This window comes from Rana temporaria, chromosome 9 (genome assembly GCF_905171775.1).
Source record: "Rana temporaria chromosome 9, aRanTem1.1, whole genome shotgun sequence".
Taxonomy (NCBI): domain Eukaryota; kingdom Metazoa; phylum Chordata; class Amphibia; order Anura; family Ranidae; genus Rana; species Rana temporaria.
This window is the reverse complement of record NC_053497.1, coordinates 33842348-33868789: the sequence shown is the minus strand read 5'-3', so window position 1 is coordinate 33868789 and position 26442 is coordinate 33842348. Positions and strand designations below refer to the sequence as shown.

Sequence of the window (26442 nt, the reverse complement as noted above, 5' to 3'; positions counted from 1 at the left end):
TGCCCATCAACATCTTGGAGCTCAGAGCTGCTCGACTAGCCCTCAGGGCTTGGACGTCAAAATTGCAGGGGTTCCCGGTGAGAATTCAATCAGACAATGCCACGGTCGTGGCATACATAAATCACCAAGGGGGAACCAGGAGTCAAGCCGCTCAGAGAGAGGTGAGCTTGATTCTCCTATGGGCAGAGGCGCATGTGCCCTGCATATCGGCAATATTCATTCCAGGAGTGGACAACTTTCAGGCGGACTTCTTAAGCCGCCAGACTCTATGGCCGGGGGAATGGTCTCTGCATCCACAAGTCTTTCAAGCACTCTGCCAAAGATGGGGAGTGCCGGACGTGGATATCATGGCATCGAGACTCAACAAGAAACTAGACAGGTTCATATCCCGCTCAAGGGATCCGATGGCCTGCGGAACCGATGCGTTGGTTTGCCCTTGGCATCAGTTCAAACTTCTTTATGCGTTTCCCCCGCTCCAGTTACTACCCCGCCTGCTGCGCAGGATCCGGGTGGAACACATACCAGTCATCCTGGTAGCTCCAGCATGGCCCAGAAGGGCATGGTACTCACTCATCCTAAAGATGGTAGTGGGAGACCCTTGGACTCTTCCTCTACGGCCAGACCTGCTATCGCAAGGTCCGATCCTCCACCCTGCCTTACGGCATCTAAATTTGACGGCCTGGAAGCTGAATCCCTGATTCTCAGGGGTAGAGGTCTGTCTCAGAAAGTAATCTCTACCCTAATCAGAGCCAGGAAACCGGTCTCTAGGGTGATTTATTACAGGGTCTGGAAGGCCTATGTAGGCTGGTGTGAGTCCAAGCGATGGCTTTCTCGCAAATTTACCATCGATAGAGTATTAAGTTTTCTCCAGCTAGGAGTGGATAAAGGATTGGCATTAAGCACAATCAAAGGACAGATTTCTGCTCTGTCAGTGTGGTTTCAGCGGCCGCTGGCCACCCACTCGCTGGTTAAGACCTTCCTTCAAGGGGTCTTACGTATTAGACCTCCAGTTAAATCCCCGCTTTGTCCGTGGGATTTAAATCTTGTTCTGTCAAGTTTACAGAAACAACCGTTTGAGCCGTTGGCTGAAATTCCTTTGGTTCTACTGACAAGGAAGTTAGTATTTTTGGTTGCCATAGTTTCCGCAAGAAGAGTTTCGGAGCTAGCGGCCTTATCCTGTAAGGAACCATATCTTGTTTTTCATAAGGACAGGGTCGTTCTCCGCCCTCATCCTTCCTTCCTACCGAAGGTCATATCCAGTTTTCATTTGAACCAGGATTTGGTATTACCATCCTTCTTCCCTAAACCTACTTCCAGAAAGGAAGGGTTGCTGCATACCTTGGATATTGTCAGGGCCATGAAGGCCTATCTTAAAGCTACAAAGAAGATCCGGAAAACAGATGTGCTGTTCATTCTACCGGATGGGCCCAAGAAGGGGCAGGCAGCTGCAAAGTCCACCATTTCTAGGTGGATTAAGCAATTAATCACTCAGGCCTACGGCTTGAAAGGGTTGCCTCCTCCAGTATCATTAAAGGCTCATTCTACTAGAGCCATGGGCGCCTCCTGGGCAGCACACCACCAGATCTCTATGGCTCAAGTTTGCAAGGCGGCAACCTGGTCTTCTGTCCACACGTTTACAAAATTCTACAAGTTGGACGTAAGAAGGAATACTGATACTGCCTTCGGGCAGGCAGTGCTGCAGGCTGCAGTTTGAGACCCTCGGATTCCGGGGGCTCCTCTTTTTTGAGTTAAATTTAAAATTTAAAATTATTTTTCTCAACTAAGTTGGATTTATTATGATTTGAGTATATCTCTAAATTAAATCCTTTTGTCTTGGAGATGTTCTCCCTCCCCTCATTGTAAGCATTGCTTTGGGACATCCCATATAGTAATGAATGCCGCTCTGTGTCCCGTGATGTACGATAAAGAAAAAGAGATTTTTAATACAGCTTACCTGTAAAATCTTTTTCTTGGAGTACATCACGGGACACAGAGCTCCCACCCCTCCTTTTTTGAGGACCATTTTGGGAGGCATACTGCTTGCTACAAAACTGAGGTACTCCTCCTATGGGAGGGGGTTATATAGGGAGGGGCATTTCCTGTTTGAGATTGCCAGTGTCTACACCTGAAGGTACTCCATATAACCCATATAGTAATGAATGCCGCTCTGTGTCCCGTGATGTACTCCAAGAAAAAGATTTTACAGGTAAGCTGTATTAAAAATCTCTTTTTTCTGAAGCCGATCCGACCCGATCCAACACTGAGCTGTCAGCTGCGGCTTTACTGTGGATGCGGGTGCAGAGGACACATCCGCTAATGGAAGCCCCGTAGTAACTTCTATGGGAATGTCGGCTGTGTCCACTGCAGAGCTTCCGCTGCTGGAAACCGAACCAGATTGGCTTAAAAAAAAAAGTATGTATACTGATTTCTTCTTTACAGGACTAGATAGGTTAGTGTTACCGTGTTTCCCCCGAAAAAAAGGCCGGGTCTAATATTCATTTTGGCAACAAAAGACACAGTAGGGCTTATTTTCGGGGTAGGTCTTGCCATGTAATGTGTTGTCTTCTCTCCCCCTCTCTCTTTCTCCCTGCCTGACAGGAATCCCCAGTGTGAACCGAGTTAAAAAGCTTGTAAAATCCACTCTATTACAGGAGTATATAATGTACAATGTGTGTTTCTGTAATATGATTGTGCCAAATACCTTCATTACAGCTCTGCGCTACTATGACCCACCGGAGCTCTCTTTGTCCGCATTTATATTATAGAAACACACACATTGTACATGATCTACTCCAGAAATAGAGTGCATTATAGGATTTTAAACTACTATAACGCTAGGTCTTATTTTCGGGGTAGGTCATATTTTCGGGAATCGGTAGATTGTGGATGTCTGTAGGTGCAGGATTTTAGCGTTAGGGTGGATTTCTACTTTAAAGAGATTTGTAAAGCTTCGATAAAAAATAAATAAATAAAAATTACAAACGTGTCATACTTACATCCAATGTGCAACTCATTTTGCACAGAGTGGCCCTGAACCTAGACTACTGCGGTCCCTCGTGGCTCCTCTTCTGCATCAGATAACCCCCCTTGAAGAAGCTCTCTCCCGGGGGATTACCTTGTGAGCGCGCTCCCGAGTCCATCAATTGGCGTCCAATAGACGCTGAATGTAGGACTCGGCCTGCGGGAGCCAATGGCTGCACTGCTATCAATCTATCCAATCAAGAGCCGAGAACCCCGGGCAGAGGGACAGCCTGTCCCCGCCATGGGAAATTCCAGGCCTCTGGCAAGTAAAACGGGGGTGCTGGGGGATCCGGTCACTGCCAGGTGTGTTTTCACCTTCATACATAGGATGCATGAAGGTGAAAGAACACATGGTTTACAACCCCTTTAATGTAAGCGTTTATATAGTTCTGTCAATTTAAAGTGGTTCTAAAGCCCAAAGGTTTATTTACCATTATGCATTAAGGTAAAATACCTTCTGTGTTGCAGAATCCCCCCTCACACCTCCCTTTTACTTAACTGAGCCTGATTTCAATCCAGCGCTCTGCATGAGTGTAGCGGCTCCCTCCCTCCTCACAGGGCAGATTAATAGCAGTGGGAGCCAATGGCTGTCAGTCAAATTCTGTGATGAGTGGGCGGGGGCCATGCTGTTTGTGTCAGTAAATGTAGACAGGGCAGTTCAGGCGCGAGCCTGCACAAGTGCCCCCATAGTAAGCCAGGGAGGGGCCAGGAGCTCTGGCGGGGGACCCCAGATGAAGAGGATCGGGGGTGCTCTGTGCAAAACCATTTGCACAGAGCACCCCCCCCCCACCGCCGGTAGGTATGACATATATTGTTTTTTTTAATAAAAATATATTCAAAGCTTTACAATCGCAGTGCTTTACTTTACCGTACATTCACATCAGTCCCTGTCATCAAGAAGTTTGAAATCAATGGTCTGTCTCTCACATGCATACACACGCGTACATACCAGGGCCAATTTCAGACACGGGCCACAAATTGACCAAGTCTTTTGGAGCAGTGTTTCTCAACTCTAGTCCTCAAGGTGCCCTAACTGGTCCTGTTTTCAGGATTTCCATTATTTTGCACAGGTGATTTGATCAGTTTCACTGCCTTAGTAATTAAAGCGGAGGTTCACCCAAATAACATTTTTCTCAGAACAACTTCTTTAGACTTCTAACATGTACAGTCCGCAAATTTTTTTCTTTTTACGCTGTACATACCTTATAATCTATCTTTTCATTCCGTCTTCCGGGTACTTATCCCCGCGGGAGTAGGCGTTTCCAAGCTGAGGAGGCATATCATCTGGGAGGTCGCCCAGATGATTGACGTCTTTTCAGCAAAAGTTTCCCCCCGGCGCATAAGGCCCCGCCCCCCGTATTGCGTAGGCGTGTCCGAGTCACAGCGTTTCCGAAAGAAGCCGAACATGCAGATCTGCTAGTCGGCTCTATATCTGGGCAACCTCCCAGATGATATGCCTCCTCAGCTTGGAAACGCCTACTGCTGCGGGGAGAAGTACCCGGAAGTCGGAATGAAAAGATAGATTATAAGGTATGTACAGCGTAAAAAAAAAAAGAAATTGTGGACTGTACATGTTAGAAGTCTAAAGAAGTTGTTCTATGAAAAATTTTATTTGGGTGAACCTCCGCTTTAACACAGGTGTTTCATCTGAGAGAAATCCTGAAAACATGACCTGTTGGGGCACCTCGAGGACTGGAGTTGAGAAACACTGTTTTGGAGTGTGGGAGAAACCTTAGTACCTGAAGGAGACCCACACAAGCACAGGGGACATTCAAACTCCATGCAGATAGTGTCCCGGTCAGGATTTGGGGGTACATTTGGGTAATACTTGGATATACATTATAAGTTCCTATCAGACCAGAGGGTCTCTTGCCCCCCAAGGTGCTCTTCGTCTTGATTTGGAGCCTTTTCTTTTATAAAAATGTGGCAGTCATCGGCTCTCTGCAGACTTCTATAATTCTCAATTACAAAATCTCCGTCATGAAAAGCTTTGGAGTGACCCTGCTCTAAAAGGGTGTTTTTAATAGGCAATTACTAAGTCGTTCCCGTCTCTCTTAAAGTAGATGTTTGATCAGCTTAAAGGAGGGATTGCGGGGAATTGCTTTAATCTTGGCTCATTCTGTCACCAGTGAACCGTCATTTAGACCGGCTGTAGTCACAGGACAGAGTTTCTGAACTCTCTACTCAAGGACTTCTGTGTAACATTTATTATGTCCAGTTACAGAATGTTCAAAGGAGGTGTACAGCGGCACAAAGGAACCTTGTGTGTCCGTCATTCTGTTTACTACAGCTGTACTGTACAGATTTTCTGAGAAAATTCAATTTTTTAGGCATTTCCTCTAAATTCTGCATTAGAAACATAGTTGGGCCCCACCTCATTCAATAGGGCATTTTTCTCATACCACGTGCATTCTGTCTAATACCATGTGCATTCCACTGTCTTATTACTCAAACAGGTAGGTTTTCCTTTGGATTGCGAGCATAAGTCGTTCCAGATACATACTTGTAATCCAAAGCACTTTATCAAAGCAAATGTCCCCGTAAGAAATAATAGAAACTCGGATGATTCGTTCCACAACCATTTATTCATAGGTCCTTCAGTCAGGGCCGCCATCAGGGGGGTACAGGCAGTACACCTGTAAGGTGGGCCCGGATGGCAACCCCCCCTTTTTTTTTTAGGGGTCTGGAGGTCCCCAGGGGCCCGGAGATCCCCAGGCCCCCAGATGACATCCCCCCCTTTTGTTTTTTGCCTTTTTATAAATGTTTATTTTTTTGTATATTTTTTTTTTTTTTATTAAAGGGCCCAGAGGTTTCTTTTTTTATTCTTTTTATTAAAGCCCCCCCCCCCCCCCGCTTCTCAATTCGTGGCAGCCCCCCCGCTTCTCAATTTGAGGCGGCAGCCCAATCCCCCCCCCCCCCCCCCCCCCCACAATTTGAGGCTGCAAAGGCTGTGAATACTAAGGCCCCTTTCACACTGGGGCGGTGGGGGCCATCGATGGTCAAGTGCCGCTATTTTTAGCGGCGCTTTACCATCATATTTGCAGGGGTATTTGGCCGCTAGCGGGGTGCTTTTAACCCCCGCTACCAGCCGAAAAAGGGTTTAAACCACCCGCAAAGTGCCCCTGCAAAGGCGCTTTGCCGGCGGTATGGCCGCACTGCCCATTGATTTTAATAAATGTAATCCATTTTGGAATAAGGCTGTAACAAAAGTGAAGGTCTGTGAATACTTTTCAGATGCTCTGTTTTTTTAAAAGACCTCTATTTCTGTCTGTGTTGCTGTTGGAGATTTTTTCTTACTTCCTGGCTGGTAGAATCAGTGACCTTAAGTGTGAGGCAATCTCCCCAACTAGAGTGCCAGATAGCATTAAAGAAGACAGTGGTTTTAATCTGTCCATAATTAAAAACAATGTCTTAATTGTACAGAACACAGGAGCATTTTCGAGGCTCTCCGGCATCCCCCCCCCCCCCACCTCTGAAGTCGATGCGAAACAAAATATCTTCGTTTCCATTGACTTCTATGGGGAAACTCGCTTTGATATGCAAGTGCTTTGGATTACAAGCATTCTCCTGGAATGAATTATGCTCATAATCCATTGTATCTTCAGTTGATGGACCGCTTTCCCTTGGGGAAGTTTCTACACCAATCCTATTTATTTTTCTTCTCCGCTACTTTTCTTGTAGGCCTGTTTGCCATTGGTTGCTAAATTGCTGCCCACCCCTCAGATTATTGCTTAGGGACGTCCCGTGGTCTATGACTACAGATCCTGTGTTCTGTACTGTACAATTAGGAAATCTGGAATTTTCGACCTAGCTGTAAATTCAGTATCTTGGAGTACAGTATGGGACACTAGCCCCTTCTGTTCTTTGTTTCGTCCCATTGAGTGATGAAGTTATATAAAGATACCGTATTTATCGGCGTATACCGCGCACTTTTTTGCCCTGAAAATCGGGGCAAAATAGTGGGTGCGCGGTATACGCTGATACCCGCTTTCCCGCGCAGAGTTTTGAATACTGGCCGGACATATACCGAGCGCAGTACACTCGGGTATAGTCGGGCAGTCTCGGCTCCTTCCGCGCTCACGTCCTGGACGTACAGGACGTCAGCGCGGGTAGCCGAGCATTGCCGACAATACACGAGCGTACTGCGCTCTGTATATGTCGGCGCAGTATTCAAACTCGGCGCGGGAAAAGAGCGGGGAGGACGCCGCCGGGGAGGACGCCGCCGAAGACGGAGCCCGGACCCGCCGAAGACGGAGCCCGGACCCGCCGAAGACGGAGCCCGGACCCGCCGAGGCCGCCGATGGACGCCGCGCAAGACACCAAAACTGTAAGTACAAAAAAACTTTTTTCCACAGGATTGGTGCCCACTTTAAGGGTGCGCGGTATACGCGGGAGCGCGTTATACCGCGATAAATACGGTACATTGTGTTGCGTTTCTAGCAAAGCTTGTGCCAGTGTTTGATCACCTGCCGGTAGTGCCATATAACCCATTGTGTATGACTACATATCCTGTACTGTACTCCATAATATGGAAATTATAGGTTAGTCAAATATTATTAAATATAATGTGTAGGTTTAGTTGTAATCTACTTGAGGGGCTGCGTTTCTTATGTTGCCAGTTAGCTTATCTGTCTTTCAGAAATTGCCTGCAACTAGATCTAACTTTTGGATGTATCGTGCTGGTTCGCCTGCTCTTTAGACATAGCCTTTTACTACATGGGTTCTAATGCTATTGTTTTCTTTAGTTTGGATATTGGTTGTAATCCTGATTTTTAACTGATGCTTAATGCCTGTCCTTCTCTCATTCCAGCTTCTTAGGAAAAGACACATAGGAAATGACATTGTGACCATCATCTTCCAGGAGCCCGGTGCTCTTCCCTTTACTCCTCAGAATATTCGTTCACACTTCCAGCACGTCTTCATTATTATTCGAGCCCATGAGCCTTGCACTGAAAATGTCTGCTACAGGTGCGTTCTTTTTCACGTCAGCTTTTTCTCTCTTAAAGGGGTTGTAAAGGTTTGTATTTTATTTTCTAAATAGGTTACTTTAGAGCCGGTTCACACGGGCAAGCACGACTTGGCAAGTGACTCGGCAAGGCGCTCTGCCCACGACTTCAGAGGCGACTTGCAAAATGACTTCTCTATTGAAGTCAATGCAAGTCCCCCTGAAGTCATCCCAAAGTAGTACAGAACCTTTTTCTATGTCGGAGCGTCTTGAGTCACTCCTATTAGAACGGTTTCATTGTACAGAATGGAGCGCGACTTGTAAGACGGCTAAGTCACCTGACGAGTCGCCCCTGTGTGAACCGACTCTTAAGCTAGTGCGTTGTTGGTTCCCTTACCTTTTCCTTCGATTTCCATTCTCAATGTTTTTTTTTTTTTGTCTGAATTTCTCACTTCCTGTTCTTCCTCAGTAAGCTTTTCTGGCTGACTTAACCCCTAGCCAGAATGGCTCGGATGATGGGGGAAAGCTTACTGAGGAGGAACAGGAAGTGAGAAATTCAGACAAAGAAAAAAACATTTAGAAGGGAAAAGGTAAGCGAACCAACAATGCACTAGCTTAACCACTTAAGGACCACCTCCTGCACATTTACGTCGGCAGAATGGCATGGCTGGGCACATGCACATACAGGTACGTCCTGTGCTAGTACCCTGCTGTGGGTCGCACGCCTGCGACCCGGTCCGAAGCTCCGGGACCCGCGGACCCGATCGCCGCTGGCGTCCCGCGATTGGTCCCCGGAGCTGAAGAACAGGGAGAGCTGTATGTAAACACAGCTTCCCCGTTCTTCACTGTGGCGGCGGCATCGATCATGTGATCCCTTTTTATAGGGATACACAATTGATGATGTCACACCTACAGCAACACCCCCCTACAGTTAGAAACAGACATGAGGTCATACATAACCCCTTCAGCGCCCCCTTGTGGTTAACTCCCAAACTGCAATTGTCATTTTCACAGTAAACAATGCATTTTAAATGCATTTTTTGCTGTGAAAATGACAATGGTCCCAAAAATGTGTCAAAATTGTCCGATGTGTCCGCCATAATGTCGCAGTCACGAAAAAAATCGCTGATTGCCGCCATTAGTAGTAAAAAAATATATAATAATAAAAATGCAATAAAACTATCCCCTATTTTGTGAACGCTATCAATTTTGCGCAAACCAACCGATAAACGCTTATTGCGATTTTTTACCAAATATAGGTAGAAGAATACGTCCTAAACTGAGGGGGAAAAAACGTTTTTTTTATATATTTTTGGGGGATATTTATTATAGCAAAAAGTAAAAAATATTGCATTTTTTTCAAAATTGTCGCTCTATTTTTGTTTATAGCGCAAAAAATAAAAACCGAAAAGGTGATCAAATACCACCAAAAGAAAGCTCTATTTGTGGGGAAAAAAGGACGTCAATTTTATTTGGGAGCCACGTCGCACGACCGCGCAATTGACAGTTAAAGCGACGCAGTGCCGAATCGCAAATAGAGCCCTGGTCTTTGGCCAGCCAAATGGTCTGGGGCTTAAGTGGTTAAACATTTCAATATTAAAGCGGTTCTCCACCCTAAAGTGGAGTCCCGCTGATCGGAACCCTCCCCCCCTCCGGTGTCACATTTGACACCTTTCAGGGGGGAGGGGGGTGCAGATACCTGTCTAAAGACAGGTATTTGCACCCACTTCCGGCCACACGCTACGGGCAAAAGAAGGGCATTCCGTCACATCCCGTCTGTCGCCCGTTGTGTGCTGGGAACACTCGGCTCCCAGCACACAGCGTGTGAGCCAATCGGCAGGCACAGCGCGACTCGCGCATGCGCCGTAGGGAACCGGGCAGTGAAGCCGCAGCGCTTCACTTCCTGGTTCCCTCAGCGTGGATGGCGGGGGGAGCAGCAGAGTGACGAGCGATCGCTCGTGCTCTGCTGCGATCGGCGCTGGACTCCAGGACAGGTAAGTGTCCTAATATTAAAAGTCAGCAGCTGCAGTATTTGTAGCTGCTGGCTTTTAATATTTTGTTCCCATGGCACATCCGCTTTAAGCTAGTGCTGGGATGTATGATCACAGTAGTGTGCAAGGAAAACTCTTTGCACATTGTGCTGCAGGTTCATATTCATTGTATGTTTGCTGTAACCAAGCTGTTTATAATCGTGATTACAGTAAAGGGCCTGGGAGCGGAACAGATTCAATCCTGGCTGGTGCTTGGGCATAAGCTCAGGTGTGTTTGGATCCTAGTCCAAACAGACATGAGCTATCCTGCCAGGAAGCTGTCACTGCACAAGGTCTATCGTAAGCGGCTAAGACATTCCCCACTCTGCAGCTACATATTTAGAAGGGGCGCCCTATGATTGGCAGCTTCCTATCAGGATAGCTCAGGTAGGTTCGGACTAGTCCACAGAAATGTTCAAACGCCAATGGTGTTACGACCCGTAGTTCTCAATGTGATGCTGCCTTCCTCAAGTGACAAAACTGTAAAAAGACAAAGGAGGGCACAAATGCCCTAGTGCAGGGATATGCAATTAGTGGACCTCCAGCTGTTGCAGAACTACAATTCCCATGAGGCATAGCAAGACTCTGACAGCCACAGGCATAACAGTCAGAGGCATGATGGGACTTGTAGGTCCGCTAATTGCATATCCCTGCCCTAGTGCATTGCCACCAACAACTTTTATTAAATACACAAGCCAAAAACATAGTCAAACTACAAAGTTCTCAAGCAAAATATCATTAGTAGTTATCAGCATGGGTTACGAAAGGTTCTTGCCAGACCAATCTGTTAACATTCTACGAGGAAGCGAGCTGCCATCTAGACAGGGGAACCTGTGGATTTTAGTGTACCTGGATTTTGCAAAACCATTTGAAACGGTCCCCCATAGGCGCTTAATTTACAAGCTGAGGTCTGCAGGCATGGACCATAACTGGTTACCGCAGTGGTTATCAACATTCTAGGGCCGTGACCCCTTGATAAAATTTCCCAAGCTGTGGGGACAGTAAAATGATTTTCATAGCGTAGGTTGTCAGCACCCAAGGCAAGACAAGTATTTTACACCCCTAACCCACAGACATTTAGCGCTCCCGGAGTCCTTGTAATGGCAACTATAATCACAGGTAGTGTAACTCACTGTCTCCGGCTTCACTGTGTTTCCAGCTCTGTGGTGTCTCGTAGCAGTGACACCTATGCCAAAATCAGGAGATGGGGTCTCCTCTAGCCCCTCCCACTTCATAATCCTCACCAGTCAGCTGACCTCTAGCTGAATGGGCGCCTGCAAAGAGGCTGAGTGGGCAGTTGTGGGCTCTAGCCACTTCCCGACCGCCGCATGTATATGTACGTCCACAGAATGGCACGTACAGGCAAATGGGCGTACAGGTACGTCCTTGCCTTTCCGCGGGTCGGGGGTCCGATCGGGACCCCCCCCCCCCCCCCCGCTACATGCGGCAGTCGGGTTCCCTCGTGGAGCGATCCTGGACGACGGCGCAGCTATTTGTTTATAGCCGCTCTGTCGCTATCGCTCCCCGGAGCTGAAGAACGGGGAGAGCCGTGTGTAAACACGACTTCCTCGTGCTTCACTGTGGCGGCTGCATCGATCGAGTGATCCCTTATATAAGGGAGACTCGATCGATGATGTCAGTCCTACAGCCACACCCCCCTACAGTTGTAAACACACACTAGGTGAACCCTAACTCCTACAGCGCCCCCTGTGGTTAACTCCCAAACTGCAACTGTCATTTTCACAATAAACAATGCAATTTAAATGCATTTTTTGCTGTAAAAATGACATGGTCCCAAAAATGTGTCAAAATTGTCTGAAGTGTCCACCATAATGTCGCAGTCACGAAAAAAATCGCTGATCACCCCCATTAGTAGTAAAAAAAAAATTTTTTATAAAAATGCAATAAAACTATCCCCTATTTTGTAAACGCTATAAATTTGGCGCAAACCATTGTGATTTTTTTTTACCAAAAATAGGTCGAAGAATACGTATCGGCCTAAACTGAGGGAAAAAAATATTTTTATATATGTTTTTGGGGGATATTTATTATAGCAAAAAGTAAAAAATATTGAATTTTTTTTAAAATTGTCGCTTTATTTTTGTTTATAGCGCAAAAAATAAAAACCGCAGAGGTGATCAAATACCACCAAAAGAAAGCTCTATTTGTGGGGAAAAAAGGACGCCAATTTTGTTTGGGAGCCACGTCGCACGACCGCGCAATTGTCTGTTAAAGCGACGCAGTGCCGAATCGCAAAACCTGGCCTGGGCATTTAGCTGCCTAAAGGTCCGGGCTTAAGTGGCTAGAGATAGCCCTGCTGGGTGGCTGCAAAAATGCTGGGAGAGTGATACAGGCTTCAGGAACAGTCCATGATTCGGTGACCCCTGGTAAATCATCATTTGACCCTCAGGTTGAGAACCACTGGGTTACAGGGATGTGTCCAAAGGGTGGTGATAAATAACGTGTACTCGGACTGGTCCGGAGTGGTGGGTGGGGTACCCCAAGACTGTTTTGGGACCAATTCTCTTAAATGTATTAATAAATGATATAGAGGATGGGATAAATGGCTCAATCTCCGTTTTTGCGGATGACACAAATTTAAGTAGGGAAACCACTTCACATCAGGATATAGACATTTTACAGAAAGGCCTGAACAAAATAATGGAGTGGGCAAATACATGGCAAATGAGGTTTAATGTGGAGAAATGTAAAGTAATGCACTTGGGGGGCCAAAAACATAAATGCAAACTATTAGGGGGAGAACCGCTGGGGGGGGAAAGATCTGGGGGTACTAGTAAATGACAGATTGCGTAATAGAATGCAGTGTCAAGCTGCAGCTACCAAAGCCGACAGAATAGTGGCATGTATAAAAAAGGGAAATTACTCTTTAGATTGTAAGCTTTGTTGGGGACAGTGGCTGGGAATAGATGGCCTTTGTGCTTTTAGAGCAACAGAATTTACTAGGGCCATGGAAATGATTTAAAGAAAAAACATTACCATGTTTGTGACAGTGTGGTCTATTTAGTACTCCTATTTCTTCTCAACAGAGTGGCTGTTACAAGATCCAAAGATGTCCCTCCTTTTGGTCCTCCAATCCCCAATGGTGTCACGTTTCGGAAATCTGATGTGTTTCGTGATTTTCTTCTGGCCAAAGTGATTAACGCAGAGAATGCGGCACACAAGTCAGACAAATTCCACACAATGGCTACTCGTACAAGGCAGGAATATCTCAAGGACTTGGCTGAGAACTATGTCACCAATACGCCCATCGATACCACAGGCAAGTTTAACCTAATCTCCCTGACCTCCAAGAAGAAGGAGAGGATCAGAGCGCGGGCCGGAGCGGAGCTGAACAGTACTGGTGCCCTGTGCTGGCGGGTCATGGCTCAAGACTTCTCCCAGGCAGCGGAAACAGAGTGCATTTTAGGCATCTCAAATGAGTTCATGGTCCTGATAGAGACTGTGACAAAGGAAGTGGTGTTTAACTGTTACTGCGCTGATGTAATTGGCTGGACACCGGATCCACTGTCCCTCAAGATCTTTTATGGTCGCGGTGATCATATCCTTGTAAGGACACTGGATAGTATCGGAGAAGATATCCGGGAGATTGTTCAAAGGTTAAAGGTGAGTAAGATTTTATTAGGTTATCATTGTTTTCTGATATGTAAGGGCAGATATAGGAGTATTGTGCAGAGGAAATATACTGGCGATACCAGTAACAACCAGTTGAGTGTTTAGATGCCTCTAACCTCCACTAGTAAATTATACACGGCATCTCATGTGGGAAATGCTTCCTTTGTACACAAATTTGGTCAACGTGGAGTTCACATTTTCGGAAATAATGAGCCTAACCCCCGCCCAATCCTTGCTGTACTTATCTCTGTGAATGATGAGCTGTTGGTGCCTATGTAACCAATGCAGCAGTCCGGGCATTCTAAATCCTTGCTCTTCACCCTCTTCTTTTGGCAAGACTTAAAGGGGTTGTAAAGGTAAATGTTTTTTCACCTTAATGCATCCTATGCATTAAGGTGAAAAAACATGCAACGGTACCCCCCCCCCCCCCCCGAACCCCCGTTTTACTTATCTGACCCCTCGAAAGTCCCGCGCGCGTCCATGTGATCGTCTTCGGTTCCCAGCCTGGCCGTTGATTGGCTAGGCTGGACGGATTGATGGTAGCACAGCCATTGGCTGGCGCTGCTGTCAATCACAGCAGATGACGCGGCGCGCCGGGGGGCGGGGCCGAGTGATACAGTCGGCGGCTGTGCCCGCCGCTGTATTACGGGAGCGCGCTTGCAAAAGCTTTCCACCATGCGAGCTCCCTCGCATAAAGGTAAGAAAGCTTTTGCGAGGAGGAGCCGAGACAGCCGCCGAGGGACCCCAGAAGACAGGGTTAGGGGACACTCTGTGGAAAACAAGCTGCACAGTGGAGGTAAGTATAACATGTTTGTTATTTAAATAAAATAAAAAAATTCTGCTTTTAGTGACCCTTTAAGCGATGGATCAGTGCGATTCTGATTGGTCAGCGTCGACACACAACATTGCTCTGATCTGTTTCTGAAGCGCTCCAGGGAGGAGAGCAGGGATTTCAAATCCCTGGACCATTGCACCGGCTGCCTGGGCAGTGACGGCGCATCCCCCACCCACATAGGGAAGTACAGCCGGGACCGGGGAGGAGCATAAGGTACCATTTGTTACCAATGATGCTCAAAAGCATTGCTTTTGGAAGCTAAAACAAGAAATGACCAGCATTGGAACATAGGAGATAATTGGCATGTACGTACCTTATTGTTTTGGTCTTGGAGATGCTGAAAAAAAATTGCTTCACTTTTATTCTTGACATATACAAGACCAAGGATAAATACAAGCTTTACTCAGCGGCCAGCTCGCTGACTATCGAATCAACCTATCTAACAGTATGCGTTAAAACAGGGGTTTAGTCTGCACACATTTGCAAATACATGCGTAAGCCACAGAGCCTCGTTGCGGCGCCCTGGTATCTGTGGTCCTATCTCTAGCTTATGAGAGACTCCACAATGGAAGCACATGCATTCTGATAGATAGGTTGAGGTCAGGTGGACTGAAGGGAGCCACCCCTTCTGTATGTATTTACAAATGTGTGCTCACTAAACCCGTGTTCTAACGCATACTGTTAGATAGGTTGATTTGGTTGTCAGCGGGCTGGCCGGTGAGTAAAGCTTGGATCTTTCCTTGGATTTATCCTTGGTCTTGTGTACATTACATGTTGCCCTCCTATGCTACTTGCTGCTAAGGCCAGTTATAGGTGGGGGTAGTGGACACCGTTTTTTTGTTGGAAGATCACTTTTATTCTTCCCTACTGATCTGAAAGGTTTACATATTTATTAATGTTATTACAACATCCCTTTTATATCGGCCCTTTTATGAAAGGTTTGTAAATTATGGCCATTTAAAGACTTTTTGGAAATGTCCTTTGGGATACCTCAGAAAAGGGAAGGCTGGGGTGACCTGTAATGGGCACACAAAATTAACACCTACCTTTTTTCTTTTCCAGATCATGACCACGGGCTGTGAAACAGTAGACATGACCCTGCGCCGTAATGGACTTGGCCAGCTTGGCTTCCATGTCAAGTATGATGGCACAGTAGCGGAGGTTGAGGATTATGGATTTGCTTGGCAAGCTGGCTTGCGCCAGGGCAGTCGACTGGTCGAGATATGCAAGGTGGCCGTGGTGACGCTGACCCATGATCAGATGATCGATCTTCTCCGGACTTCAGTCACAGTGAAAGTAGTAATCATACCTCCTCATGAAGATGGGGTGCCACGAAGGTACAGTGAGCTCTCCTAAATTTTTCTGTAAATGTTTTATATAACCTGCCTTTTAAAGCACTTGGTCTTGATTAAAAGCTTTATGCTCAAGCAGTAATATGGACTTCTTTTAGCAATCAGGACAAGGTCAGAGTTTTCTGAAGGTGAATTCCTCAATCCACTAGCATTTGCCACTTGCCGTTTCTTGGCTGGGATTTGAAACCCTTTGTAAGCTCAGTGTTGGGGCTTACCGCGAGTTGATGCCATCCTCCTTGGATGACAGTGTTCACACTTGCCAATTAGACGCTCAGGGCTGAGCAGTGCATCCTGGGTGGCTTTCCCATACTTAAAAGCACCAGTTATTTTGTGAGGATGGAGAGGTGGGTGCTGAAGACAAGTATATGTGTAAGGGGTGGGCTTTTTAAAAGACTTTAAATGGGCAACATCAGGGGTTGACAAATTTTATTGGAATCTAGGAGCCAGCTAAAAAAGTTAGGAGCCAGAAAACGCGCCCCCGTCCCGACGAGCTTGCGCGCAGAAGTGAACACATACGTGAGCAGCGCCCGCATATGTAAACGGTGTTCAAACCACACATGTGAGGTATCGCCGCGATTGGTAGAGCGAGAGCAATAATTCCAGCCCTAGACCTCCTCTGTAACTCAAAACATGCAACCTGTAGATTTTTTTTAAACATCGCCTATGAGGATTTTAAAGGGTAAAAGTTTGTCGGCATTCCACGAGCGGACGCAATTTTGAAGCGTGACATGTTGGGTATGAATTTACTCGGCGTAACATTATCTTTCATAATATAAAAAAAAAATGGGGATAACTTTACTGTTGTCTTATTTTTTAATAAAAAAAGTGTGATTTTTTCCCCAAAATCGATCGCAATTTTATTCTCTAGGGTGTTAGGATAAAAAATATATATAATGTTTGAGGGTTCTAATTAGAGGGAAGAAGATGGCAGTGAAAATAGTGAAAAATAACATGAGAATTGCTGTTTAACTTGTAATGCTTAACTTGTAATACCAACGGCCACCACCAGATGGCGCCGGCTTACACATCTGGTGGTAATAACTTGTAATACCAACGGCTCACCACCAGATGCCCCCCTTCCAAGCCAAGTCGCCAGGACCCTATTTCTAGTCGCCATGGCGACCTGGCGACCGGGATTTGTCGAGCCCTGGGCAACATGATATAATCTGTAGCTGCTGACTTTTAATATATGGACACTTACCTGTTCAAGGAGCCCGGGATGTTGGCACCCCAGCCGATTTTCGGATCGGGTGCTGCCGCCGCCTTCTCCACTAAAATCGCGTGACTTGAAAGTCACGCAATTTTGACACGATTTCAGGGGAATTCCTGTGTAAACTTGAGGTCTATGGACCTCGACTCGCATCAAAGTCGGACCAAAGTAGTACAGGGATGACTTGAAGTCGCACAGATATGAATGGGACTCATTGGAAATCATGGGCTACGACTTGTCATGCCGGTGTAAAAGGGGCCTAAGGGAAATCGGCAGTGAAGCCTTTCGGCTTCACAGCCAGATCCCTACTGCGCATGCGCAAAGCAAACTGCGCTTTCTAACTGGCCCGGCGGAGGGGGGCCAAACTTCCAAGGGGTGGCGCTGTCTCCCGGAAGCGGTTAAGGGCACCCGTCAAAAACAGGTCGTCCCCCCGAAAGGTGCTAAATGTGGCACCGGAGGGAGCAGGTAAGTGGAACTCCGCTTAAGGGTGAAAATATAGTCCATGTTGACTGAGCGAAGTTCTGCTTTATTTATTACACAACATGCCAAGTTCCGTATCTCAATTTTTCCTTTGTGTCCTTACTCCTCATTCTGTGAATTGTGGTCACCTCTATGATATCATTCTCCTCTGCACTAGGGAATGTGTGCGCACAGACTCCTCTGGACTTGAAGCTACTAGGTTGCATATCAAAGGGCCATTAATCCCTTCTTTGTGCTTCACAGGCCATTCTCATAGCCAAAGGGAGGACAACACAAGATTAAAAACTCAGGGCAGCTTAATACAAAGTAACCTTTTTTTTACTGTTCAGACTCCTTTGAGTATTTGATCTGCAATGTAAACTGATTGACCTGAAAGATCAAAGAAAGTTGTAACGCATTTCTGCAAATATGTGGGTTGGATGATCTGTGGATGTATTATGGTGACATGAATGCAGTATTGACCAGAAGTTCAGACATGCAATGTATTCAGATTGCTTTCTGCACCTGATCAAATGGGAAATTCTCCTTCCTAAGAATGAGGTTCTTTGTTAATTTGGCTATATGCTTCATCCAGCATTTACCATCTGAAGGGGTTGAAGGAATGAAACGGTTGTCTGATGCCGCGTACACACGATAATTTTTCGGCATGAAAAAAAAACAATGTTTTTAAAAACGTCATTTAAAATCATCGTGTGTGGGCTTCACATTGTTTTTCGGCTTCTGAAAAACGCCCAAAAAAAAATCGCGCATGCTACATTTTTTAAAGCGGATCTCCACCCTCATTTACACTAGCCCTCCATCTTACTACCGCTCCAATGTAAGCCTGAATCGGCTATTTACATTTTAATTGTGAAATCTGTACCTTGTATTTGAGCAGTGGTTCCGGTCTGCCCCCCCTCGGGTTTTTGACGGGTTTTTCGGCGTTTCCTGCGCCGCGCTGTGCCTGCTGGGAGCTATTCTCAGAGCTGGTAACATTTGGCTCTTATGAGACATCGCGCGACTTCATTTTGGAGGAAGTGACGCCGATGTCAACAAAGGAAAGGGGCGGGCGTTTTAAACTTCTCCATTGCAGCCGACGGGCACATTCGCCAGTGCGCATGCAGCGGTGGATGCTGGGACAGCATCCACCGCAAATAGGAAGTCGCTCCTTGCTGGATTCGAGCGCCCAAAGCCAAGATGGCCACGGGACGTCAAGGAGAATATAAGTGTTTATTATGGCTGAAATAACAGCGGAGGGGTGGACGAAAACCGGATAGGTGAGTTTAGCACTGCAGTGCTAATACACATTTTAATTTGCAAAAAAAAAAAAAAGATAGAGCCGCGGGAGATCCGCTTTAATGTCGTTTTAAAAAAAAAATGTTTTTCGGGTTGTAAAAAATGATCGTGTGTGAGCAAAATCAATGTTTTTAACCGCACATGCTCAGAAGCAAGTTATGAGACGGGAGCGCTCGTTCTGGTAAAACTACCATTCATAATGGAGTAAGCACATTCTTCACGCTGTAACAGACAAAAAAGCGCAAATCGTCTTTTACTAACAAGGAATCGGCTAAAAGCAGCCCAAAGGCGAATAGAACTTCCCCTTTAGAGTGGCGTCGTACATGTTGTTCGTCACCGCGCTTTGTTCATCATTTTTCAAAAACGATGGTGTGTGGGCAACGTCGTTTTTTCATGATGAAGTTGGAAAAACTTTGTTTTTTGGACAAGGTTGATATTGAGTAACGTGAATATTGAAATAATATATCTAATGGGTGTTTGTACTCAAAGTGCCAGTGCCGCAACAAGCTTTTCATTAACACAAATAAAAAATAATAATCTTAAAGCGGGAGTTCACCGTAAAAAATTTTTTTTTACCTTAGATGGATGCTCATTTTGTCTAGGGGAATTGGCTATTTTTTTTTTAAATTGAACCTGTACTTACCGTTTTAGAGTACGATCTTCTCCGCCGCTTCTGGGTATGGTCTTCGGACTGGGCGTTCCTATTTTGATTGACAGTCTTCCGAAAGGCTTCCGACGGTCGCATCCATCGCGTCACGAGTAGCCGAAAAAAGCCGAACGTCGGTGCGGCTCTATACGGCGCCTGCGCACCGACGTTCGGCTACTTTCGGAAAATCGTGACGCGGTGGATGCGACCGTCGGAAGCCTTTCGGAAGACTGTCAATCAAAATAGGAACGCTCAGTCCCGCAGCCCATACCCGGAAGCGGCGGAGAAGATGCATCTCTAAAACGGTAAGTACTGCTTCGTTTTTAAAATAACTAGCCGATTCCCCTTGACAAAATGAGCCTCAATCTAATGTTAAAAATTGTAATTTCCGGGTGAACCTCCACTTTAAGTCTTATCACAATCCAATGTTAAGAATACTCAAACTGGGTATTGTAACCAAAAACATCAGTACGGCAAATAATGCAAAATTGTGCAAAAAGAAATTAAACAGAAATCAATGCGGTGGAAAAAGAAATCCAGTTTAGTGACTTGATTTTGATATGATGGTGTCCATTAAGAAAATGATGGTATCCGGTGATGTCAGTTGTGCAAATGTGATGAATTTCCTCAGTGATGTGATCTCTCAATTACACCTCACACCTGTGTGTGCTAGCAGCTCACCTCATTCCTTAGACCAAACTGTCTAAAAGCATATAGGGTAAACTGCATCTCCATAGGTGGTTATATATCTATATAGATCTTTATATAGATATCTATATGTATCCTTTCCCACTATTCCCTCTCCCCTCCTCCAGTGGGTGATATGGGTATACAAGAAAGCAAATCCTCATTCTGTAGTATTCCAATTAAAATTATTATAAAAAAATAAAATAAAGTAGTTACTCGCATTTAAAATCACGTACAAAACCATCAGAATCCAAGAACTTCTGGGGTTGGTCAAAAACCATAAGCGTCGTACCAGACTCTTCCCGACACGTTGCGTCACAGCCCATGTGACTTCATCAGGGGTTGAGTTGAGTGGGTACGGAACTTCTATTTATAATTTCAGCAATTTTGTCGTTATGACAGCTGGTATCCTAAATCGCCAGCCCCACATACTATCAGTGTCTTGATTATTCTGTCTGCTTATCCCCGAAGTAATATGGAATGCCAAGGATTAAGATATTAATCACAATACCATTCATTGTACTAATATCAGAGTAGGGGTTGGAGTATGTCCGTTTACGTTTTATTAAACCAATCTTAATGGGGGAAACAATCCAATGTATTAGACTTGATACAAGAAGATAAAACAGAGTAAAGTTAAAATTTGAAATGAAAGTCCCCAGACACAATTGTATACAGAAGGTGCTAGTTCTAGGTCGTTGCCAACTGCACAGCCAGCAATTACCTACAATGATATCTGTTTGAATCAGAAAAGGGCTGACAACTCGGATGCTCTTGAATAAAAGTCCTTTATTTCGTTACATGAGTACAGGCTACGCTGACGCGTTTCGCGTCAGCGTAGCCTGTACCTGTGTAACTAAATAAAGGACTTTTATTCAAGAGCATCCGAGTTGTCAGCCCTTTTCTGATTCAAGCATCGCATTTTGGGGCCTGAACGTCCTGGCTAGAGCACCGCTCCACAGTTCACAGATCAGCATATTGGCAGTGGAGCAGGGGGTATCATTTTGCTTCTCTAATGCAGGGGTCGACAATATCCGGGCGCCAGGTCGCAATTGCGACAAGAAATAATTGAAGAAATAATTGAGGCCGCGGCCTACAAGGCCGCAAAGCCGCGGCCTCAATTACCGGCCGCCGTGGGCCTGCCACGATCACACGGCGGGGGAGGTGGGGGGTTGCGGAGGCACAGGATCCTGTGTCTTCGTACACCCCCACCTCCCCCGCCGATTCCGGCGGGCCCACGACGGCCGGTAATTGAGGCCGCGGCCTTGTGAAGTCCCAAGCTCGTCTTTCTGTGAGCTGTCGCCATCTGGTGGTGGCCGTTGGCATTACAAGTTAAACAGCAATTCTAATGTAATTTTTCACTATTTTCACTGCCATCTCCTTCCCTCTAATTAGAACCCCGAAACATTATATATATTTTTTATTCTAACACCCTAGAGAATAAAACAGTGATCGTTGCAATACTTCTGTCACGCCGTATTTGCGCAGCGGTCTTACAAGCGCACTTTTTAGGGGAAAAAATACACTTTTTTAAATTAAAAAATAAGACAACAGTAAAGTTAGCCCAATTTTTTTTTAATATTATGAAAGATAATGTTACGCCGAGTAAATTGATACCCAACATGTCACGCTTCAAAATTGCATCCGCTCGTGGAATGCCGACAAACTTTTACCCTTTAAAATCTCCATAGGCGACATTTAAAAAATCTACAGGTTGCATGTTTTGAGTTACAGAGGAGGTCTAGGGCTAGAATTATTGTTCTCGCTCTAACGATCGCGGCGATACCTCACATGTGTGGTTGGAATACCGTTTACATATGCGGGCGCTACTCACGTATGTGTTCGCTTCTGCGCGCAAGCTCGTCGGGACGGGGCGCGTTTTCTGGCTCCTAACTTTTTTAGCTGGCTCCTAGATTCCAAGCAAATTTGTCAAACCCTGCTCTAATGATTTCTGTTGGATGTTTTCTTTTTTTTTAAGTAAGCATTGTAACTGGACTTGACTTGGTGGATATAGGCAATTGGCTGTAACCATTACATTCACGTGCGGGAACGCATATGTATGTGAGCAGCACCCATTTACTCACACTATTGTTAGTGCAGAGGCAGTCACAATCCTTGGATTTAACTTGATGATATCCTCTGTACAGAAGAGCTCAGAGAGTTGGGAGGATCGGCACAAGGAGTCAGGTGTGCTGCAGTGTACAGAGCGTGCTGATATAAGGAGAGAGCAGAGTGACTGACAGATGAGCTCATCAGTCTGCTGCTTATCTTCTCACTGCCCAATCACATAGTGAGGGTTAGGTAAGAACCTTGTATATTAACAGGAACAACAGAAGACATTTCAGGTCCCCTCCCTCCCCTGATATGCAGGATTGTACTGGGGGCCAGAGCTGTGTAAATCTCAAAACTGGATTGACAGGATTACATATCATTTAGCAGGTAAAATGGCTACAATGCATGCGTTTTTTGGAGTTCCCCTTTAATAGCTAGTTCAAGAGCCTGCACACAAAGAAGATATAAGTGTATAGTGTATATAAGGTGAGATGAAGAAGATGATCTCATGGACCTGTGGTGCAGCACCGGATTTATCAGAGAGGTGGAATTCCACTTTAAATGGGTTGTAAAGGTTAAAAAAAAAAAATCCTAAATATCTTCCTTTACCTTAGTGCAGTCCTCCTTCACTTACCTCATCCTTCCATTTTGCTTTTACATGTCCTTATTTCTTCTGAGAAATCCTCACTTCCTGTTCTTCTGTCTGTAACTACACACAGTAATGCGAGGCTTTCTCCCTGGTGTGGAGTGTCGTGCTCGCCCCCTCCCTTGGACTACAGGAGAGTCAGAACGCCCACTAACACACAGCTCCTTTCTCTATCTGCAACGTAGAGAGCGCCCTCCGGACCCGGCAGATCACGGTAAATCGCCGCTGATAGCGGCGGTTTACCACGTGATCGTTCCGTCCAATGACGGAGCGATCACTTGTAAACAAACCAGCGTCATGTGATGACGCCGGTTCCTCCCTCCCCTCTCTGTACCGAACGGTACAGTGTGAGAGGAGGGGGGGGGAGAGAGCAGATGCAGCACGAGTGCTGTGGGCTGGATCTGTGACACATGCAGTCACAGATCCAGCCAGCCATCCATCCCTGCTCAGCCATCCCTGCCCCATACTGTGCAATACTACACACCTATACTGTGCAATACTCTGCAATACCCCACACTACTCTGCAATACCCCACACTACTCTGCAATACCCCACACTACTCTGCAATACCCCACAATACCCTGCAACGTCGCCTATGGGGATTTTTAAGTAGCGAAGTTTGGCGCCATTCCACGAGCGTGTGCAATTTTGAAGGGTGACATGTTGGGTATCTATTTACTCGGCGTAACTTCATCTTTCACATTTATGCAAAAGAATGAAGAAAAAATACTAAATTTGCTCAATTTTATAACAGAAACAAAGAAAAATTCATTTTTTTTTACAGAATTTTCAGTCTTTTTTCTCTTATAGCGCAAAAAATAAAAAACCCAACGGTGATTAAATACCACCAAAAGAAAGCTCTATTTGTGTGAAAAAAAGGACGAAAATTTAAATTGGGTACAGTGTTGTATGACTGAGTAATTGTCATTCAAATTGTGAGAGCACCGAAAGCTGAAAATTGGTCTGGTTATTAAGGGGGTTTACGTGCCCAGTGGTCAAGTGGTTAAAGGGTCACTAAAGGAAAAAAAATGTTTTGCCTAAAATGAATGTCTGCAAGGTAGACAGACAGAATAGTGTAATGATTCTGTTAAAAAACGAGTAAATACCTATTAAATTCCTTTATCTATATCACCTCCGGCGTTCTAGTTTCTGTTCTCTCATTCACTTCCTGGTTTGCGGCGCTCGCTCATGTAAGAACTACATTTCCCAGTATGAATTGCGGCACGCCCAGTAATTCACACCTCCTTGAAGTCTCTAACACGTAGAAAAACGTCCTGCCGCACAGATGTAGTTCCCAGGATGGGGTGAGCACGTCACTGACCACCGCAGTAAAGCCTCCCGTCACGGTGGTCAGTAACAATCAGACAAGCAGGAAGTGAACAGAACAGAGAAGAAATAGAGCAACTTCTGAGCAAAAACGAACAATGAGGAAGTGAAAAGAGGAATGTCTGCAGGTAAAGGATGATTATTATGAAAAAAAATGTTTTCCTTTACAACCCCTTTAAATTCTCCGTTGGACATGAGAATTGATACATGATGTTGGAAGGCTGTCCCCATTTTTTTTTTCATAGGGAGACTTTATTGCGGATCTTGTTATTGAGCCGCACCCGTTTAAACCCTCACTGGACAAGTTCAAACACAGATCCAGCTGCAGAGCTCTCTAACGTTCTCCATCAGCCGGGGGGCCGTGCTCACACTCTATGTCTGTACATGTGTCAGAACTATACACATTTTCCATTCTTTGTATTTTCTCTACAGGGGATGGTCCGAGTCCCAGGAACTCAGCTCAATGGACCACAAGGACACTGAAGGTGGTGCCACCGGTCCCCGGCCTCCATTCCGCAGCAGCACAACCTGGCAGTGGAGCGGCTCTGCTACCCACCAGGGGGCCAGCCCTTCTCAGAAGTGGGTAACTCCCAGCTATGCACTTTCACTGAACCGGACACCCAAACAGGTTCCAGCCGTGCCTATACGAGAGCCACAGCCACTTCACAACAACAGAAGGTGAGTAACGCCCCCTGTGGCCAAACACCAGCACTGCAGCATTCATAGATTGAGCTCTATTTCAGGGCAATCTCTGGTCGTTATTAGAGATCTTTTATTTTCTTATTACAAAACCAGTTTTTTTGGTAACAAAAAAAAAATAATCTATTTCCACTTCAGTCTGCATCTAGTTTTTGTTTTGTATACTGTAAGGCTGCCTTCACACCTGAGCGTCAGTCGTTCGGCGTTTTTTTCTGTGTTTTTTCCGGCGTTTTGTCGCGCGTATTCATGCTTATTTGCACGTTTGCATACAGCGTTGTCCGACGTTTTTGTACTTTGGCGTTTTTTATTTTAGCCAATAGGAAAAACTATCATCTTTTCATCACTTGTTGCTATGTTGGTAGATTTTTTTAATCTTCTGCATGGGCGACAAGTTCTATTGATTAAAGCGACAAAACGCCCGTAGCAAACGCCCGTTGTCGCCCAAGTCGCTTGAATCGAGCGTTTCCATTACTTTCTATGGGAAATGCTCAAATACGCCCAAACTGCCCGATACGCGCGACAAAAAAGGGTCCGGAACTTTTTTTGGCTACAGGCGATGGGCGTCAGGCGCATCAGCGTTCAGATGTGAACCATCCCCATAGACTTTAATGTATTTTGGTCCCTCTGGCGTTTGTGAGCGTCGCGCTACAGGCGACAAAACGCCTAGGTGTGAATGGGCTCTTATATTGGAAGAACTGGATGAGCCAGTCTCCTGCTCTGAGTATAGGGATTGTTCACTAAAGCTGGCCATACATATTTTTCTTTTTCTTAGCCAGCCATAATGAGTGTGTATCATTATCTTTATTTTTTATTTTTATAGCTTTATTTAGTAAAACATTTTTATTCGCTTTTCTATATGTTATGTAAATCCCCTTTCACACGGAGCGGATACCGTTTGATCAGCAGGGAATCTGTCAGCTGATCAGAGCAGAGGGGTGGATGACAGGTCCGTATCTGCTCAGTTTATGCAGCGCGGTCACAGACGCAGCCCGCTTTGCTCTTTATTTATTTCATGTACTTCTATAGCGCCGTCAATTTACGCAGCGCTTTATATATATATATATCTCATTCAGATATTGCCGGTTTCAGCCGGCGATGCCCTACACCATAAGAATGATCATAGCGGCTGTTCCGGCGTTTGATCGTTCTTACGGGCGGCGAAAGGGGACGTCCCCCCCTCCCGCCGCCCTCTGGTGCTTCTACCAACTCACCTGTGTGATCAGTGAGTCGGTGAAGGGATCCGCCGGCCCCGGATGCTTATCATAGAGATTTCTGGCGGACCAGATTGTCGTGGGAGTCTCTATGATCGTCGGAGGCTAGGCGCGATGTTATGAAATCACACCCGGCCTCTGATTCGACTAGAAAGCGGTGATCGTTTTTTTATTTTTTTTTATTTTAGGCTTCCCAGCCTATAGGTGAGATGTGGGGTCTTATTGACCCCATATCTCACTGTAAAGAGGACCTGTCATGTCATATTCCTATTACAAGGGATATTTACATTCCTTGTAATAGGAATAAAAGTGATCACATTTTTTTTTTTAAAGTGTCAAAATATAAAGTAAAAGTAACAATAAAAAATTATATATTTTTTTAAAGTGCCCCTGT

General features: G+C 45.6%; 1 protein-coding gene across 8 annotated transcripts in view; it reads left to right on the top strand.

Moving 5' to 3' along the window:
- Positions 1-26442, top strand: part of SIPA1L3 (signal induced proliferation associated 1 like 3) — a 296576-nt gene that overhangs the window by 203043 nt on the left and 67091 nt on the right. For all 8 annotated transcript variants that reach the window (XM_040323131.1, XM_040323135.1, XM_040323127.1 and 5 more), the window contains 4 exons: positions 7832-7989; positions 13044-13620; positions 15527-15801; positions 24571-24816. In XM_040323131.1, coding sequence (XP_040179065.1) covers positions 7832-7989; positions 13044-13620; positions 15527-15801; positions 24571-24816 — 1256 coding nt within the window. The remainder of the gene's footprint in view (positions 1-7831; positions 7990-13043; positions 13621-15526; positions 15802-24570; positions 24817-26442) is intronic.